We start from the raw sequence: 4,846 nt of genomic DNA on the forward strand, positions 1-4,846 counted from the left end.
GGAGAGCTTATATGGGGCATGCATGTTTTACAAACAGCCCTTGTTAACACTCTAGAGGCCACATTTATTGTCCGATCTTCACGAAACTTGGTTAGAAGATTCATCCCAATAATATCTTGGACAAGTTAAAAAATGATGCCGGTTGGTTGAAAACATGGTCGCCAGGGGCGGGGCATTTTTCCTTATATGGCTATAGTAAAACCTTATTAACACTCTAGAGGCCACATTTTATTTTCCTATCTTCATGAAACTTGGTCAGAAGATTTGTCCCAATGATATCTTGGATGAGTTAGAAGAAGATTTCGGTTGCTTAAAAAACATGGCCACTAGGGGTCGGGGCATTTCTCCTAATATGGCTATATATTGCTTTAGTAAAACCTTATTAACACTCTAGAGGCCACATTTATTGTCCGATCATCATGAAACTTGGATGACGATTTGTCCTAATGATATCTTGGATGAGTTCGAAAATGGTTCCGGTCGGATCAAAAACATGGCCGCCAAAGGGGCGTGGCATATTTCCTTAAATGGCTATAGTAAAACCCTGTTAACACTCTAGAAGCCATATTTATTGTACGATCATCGTGAAACGTTGTCAGAAGATTTGTCCCAATGATATCTTGGACAGGTTCAAAAATGGTTCCAGTTGCTTGAAAAACATGGCAACTAGTGGTCGGGGCATTTTTCCTTATATGGACTTATGAATCTTCATGAAACTGTGTCAGTATATCTGTTTAAATGATATCTTGGATGTGTATGAAAAAGGTTCTGGTATGTTGAAAAACGTGGCTGCCAGGGTGTTCACTAGTCATGAAAGTTTGTAAGAACATTTTATTCTAATGACATCTTGAGCTGCACAGAACAGGTCAGTTCCTTTGAAACTCAGGTGAGCGACCTAGGTCTTTAAGGCCCTCTTGTTTAATTTATTTTACATTCCCAACTGATGTCCGCGTGTTGTGTTCACATATATACGGTTATTCTCACCTTACCTCTATTTCAAGAAGGGCAGTTGTAAGTTCCGATAAAAGCATAAGTGCTTAAATATGAAATCAGCCTGCCAAGGAAAAGTGTATGTTTACTGGCCAATAAGATATAACTTTTATACTGTTGCAAACGGTGAAATAATGAGTTAAGCCTAATTCTGCGAAAATTGGGCTTAAGGCATGTGCGTAAAGTGTCCTCCCATATTCCCTTAAAGACTCAGGGCATGTTTAAACAAACCTCGTATGGGACCTCTCAACAATGTTACATGACAAACACCAAATTTATGAGCCATGCAGTTTCATGGAAGATCTTTCAAGTTTTCCCTATTTATATGAGTCGCGTTCTGAGAAAATTGGGCATTATGCATGTGCGTAAAGTGTCGTCCCAGATAAGCATGTACAGTCCGCATAGGCTTGTCAGAGAGTACACTATCGCCTCAACTGGATTTTTTGCTAAGAAAATACATCCTTTTTACGAAAAATGTAATAAAAAGTAGAACGCTTCCTCTCTGACTAGGAGCGTATACTTCGCATGCTAATCTGAGCCTATACGTTTAGGGGACTGCGGACTTCACATACTTATCTGAGCCTATACTTTTACGGGACTGCGGACTGCACATGCTAATCTAAGCCTATGCTATTACGGGACTGCGGACTACACATGCTAATCTGAGCCTATACTTTTACGCGACTGCAGACTGCACATGCTAATCTAAGTCTATACTATTACGGGGCTGCGGACTGCACATGCTAATCTAAGCCTATACTTTTACGGGACTGCGGACTGCACATGCTAATCTAAGCCTATACTTTTACGGGACTGCGGACTGCACATGCTAATCTGAGCCTATACTTTCACGGGACTGCGGAATGCACCTGCTAATGTAAGCCTATACTTTTACGGGACTGCGGACTGCACATGCTAATCTGAGCCTATACTTTAACGGGACTGCGGACTGCACATACTAATCTGAACCTATACTTTTACGGGACTGCGGACTGCACATGCTAATCTAAGCCTATACTTTAACGGGACTGCGGAATGCACATGCTAATCTAAGCCTATACTTTAACGGGACTGCGAACTTCACATACTAATCGGAGCCTATATTTTTACGGGACTTCGGACTGCACATGCTAATCTGAGCCTGTACTATTACGGGACTGCGGACTGCACATGCTAATCTGAGCCTATTCTTTTACGGGACTGCAGATTGCACATGCTAATCTAAGCGTATACTATTACGGGACTGCGGACTGCACATGTTAATCTGAGCCTATACTTTAACGGTACTGCGGACTGCTCATGCTAATCTGAGCCTATACTTAAACGGGACTGCGGACTGCACATACTAATCTGAGTCTATACTATTACGGGACTGCGGACTGCACATGCTAATCTAAGCCTATACTTTTACGGGACTGCGGACTGCACATGCTAATCTGAGCCTATACTTTAACGGGACTGCGGACTTCACATACTAATCTAAGCCTATACTTTTACGGGACTTCGGACTTCACATGCTAATCTAAGCCTGTACTATTACGGGACTGCGGACTGCACATGCTAATCTGAGCCTATACTTTTATGGGACTGCGGACTGCACATGCTAATCTGAGCCTATACTTTTACGGGACTGCGGACTGCACATGCTAATCTCAGCCTATACTTTAACGGGCCTGCGGACTGCACATACTTATCTGAGCCTATACTTTTACGGGACTGCGGACTGCTCATGCTAATCTAAGCCTATACTTTTACGGGACTGCGGACTGCAATGCTAATCTGAGCCTATACTATTACGGGACTGCGGACTGCTCATGCTAATCTCATCCTATTCTTTTACCGGACTGCGGACTGCACATGCTAGTCTGAGCCTATACTAAAACGGGACTGCGGACTGCACATACTAATCTCAGCCTATGCTTTAACAGGACTGTGAACTGCACATGCTAATCTAAGCCTATTCTTTAACAGGACTGCGGACTGCACATGCTAATCTGAGCCTATACTTAAACGGGACTGCGGACTGCACATACTAATCTGAGCCTATACTTTTACGGGACTGCGGACTGCACATGCGCATTTGAGCCTATACTTTGACGGGACTGCTGACTGCACATACATGTACTAATTTGAGCCTATACTTTTACGGGACAGTGGACTGCACATGCTAATCTGAGCCTATACTTTAACGGAACTGCTGACTGCACATGCTAATCTGAGCCTATACTTTAACATGACTGCTGACTGCACATGCTTATCTAAGCCTATACTTTAACGGACTGCGGACTGCACATGCTAATCTGAGCCTTTACTTTAACGAGACTGCAGACTGCACATACTGATCTGAGTCTTTACTTTATGTTCATGCCTTATGCCCCGTTTACCCAGAATAAGGCTCATATCGATGTTTTACAGGTGAATGATCCGGGTACGCTGGTCGCAGTGGGCGTGGACGAGGGACCCATAGTGTTGATGGAACTTGTCACTTACTCTCGCATGTATGATATCTCAAACAGTACGTACAGGAGAGGCGACTTTATCTTAACTTTCATGATTAAACCCACATTTGAATTCCGCGGCATGTATCGTAAAATCCATCTTCAGGTTAACATAGGAAATGAGACTTATTAAAATGTAATCGACCCATCGACTATGAAGTATGAACCTAATACTATGGTATATACCAATGAGTCTTTTTCTTCCTGTAAATCTGTTGAAGAAGTTCAGTTTTATACAAACATATATTTATTTTCTGTTAACACATAGTTGCTCCCTTGTCGCTAATTTGTACTATTTGCTTCCTAGAAAGTGTGTTTCTACGCTGTCAGAGCTATGATTGCATTACAGCTTATAGTAAAGCTTATGTCGTCTCGAATTAGCTTTTGCAGTCCATACAGGCTAATCAGGGAAGACACATTCCGCCTAGTATGGATTTTGGTTTTAGAGGTTACTTCCTTTAACGAAAATTCCATAAAGGCGGTGAGTGCGCAACCCAGGCTAATCAGGAACGCCACCTCGGAAATATCATTGGCTCATTTATTGATGCATCACAAAAAAGGTGGCGCCCGTGATTAACGGCCGTGTATTAATATATCGAAATAGTATCTGTGTATTTGAATTTTACAAACAAAAGCTCGCTTTTCACCAACTCGTTGTATAAAATATAGTATTAAATAACAACTCGTGTCAGATTTTTTATTTCAGATTGACATGACGGTGCTTATCTAATGAGTTCTGTGAAAACTGTGCTATATGTATATCCATTCCGCACAGGCTTATCAGGGACGACACTTTCCGCGAGACTAGATTTTCGTTAAGAAGTGACCTCCTATAAACGAATCATTCCACAAAAGCGTTAAGTGTTATCCCAGACTTTTTTTAAACACGTCCGTCCTTCCATTTCCTGTTCGGACAGCGCATGTTAATCAGGGATGACACTTTACGCACATGAATTAAGCCCCGTTTTATCAGACCGAGGTTCTAATTAATGTTGCAGATAAGGAAATATATGAGCTGTGCGACACAGAGACACAGATGCAGTACGAGAAAGTTAAAAGCGACGAAAGTACGAGCATGGAAGGGTGTTATCTTCTTGACGACGACCAAATCGTGACCACGTGCTTCGACAATGTCGTCCGAGTGTACGACGTCAAATCAGGTTAGTGTTATCATGAACTGGACGACAGATGAATTTACGTTTATTTTGTTAAAGGTTCAAATGAGAAATATTTTATTATACATCATACAATTTAGAAATACAGTTTTGCAGTACTAGACGAAATTTAATACAAACGCAGTTGCAGGGTGTTTTGGTACAAGAGTAATAAATATGCAATCTTTTGGTCATGATATTCTT

At 41.7% G+C, this 4,846-nt stretch overlaps 1 protein-coding gene across 1 annotated transcript in view; it reads left to right on the forward strand.

The window, feature by feature from the left end:
- The first annotated feature begins 4,520 nt into the window (after positions 1 to 4,520).
- The window catches only part of LOC127841007 (uncharacterized), a 3,599-nt gene continuing 3,273 nt past the window's right edge, over positions 4,521 to 4,846 (forward strand). Inside the window, exon 1 of the mRNA XM_052369490.1 lies at positions 4,521 to 4,648. Coding sequence (XP_052225450.1) covers positions 4,525 to 4,648 — 124 coding nt within the window. The 5' untranslated portion in view covers positions 4,521 to 4,524. The remainder of the gene's footprint in view (positions 4,649 to 4,846) is intronic.

The sequence above is a fragment of the Dreissena polymorpha genome, chromosome 8 (genome assembly GCF_020536995.1).
Source record: "Dreissena polymorpha isolate Duluth1 chromosome 8, UMN_Dpol_1.0, whole genome shotgun sequence".
In the NCBI taxonomy this organism is placed as follows: Eukaryota; Metazoa; Mollusca; class Bivalvia; order Myida; family Dreissenidae; genus Dreissena; species Dreissena polymorpha.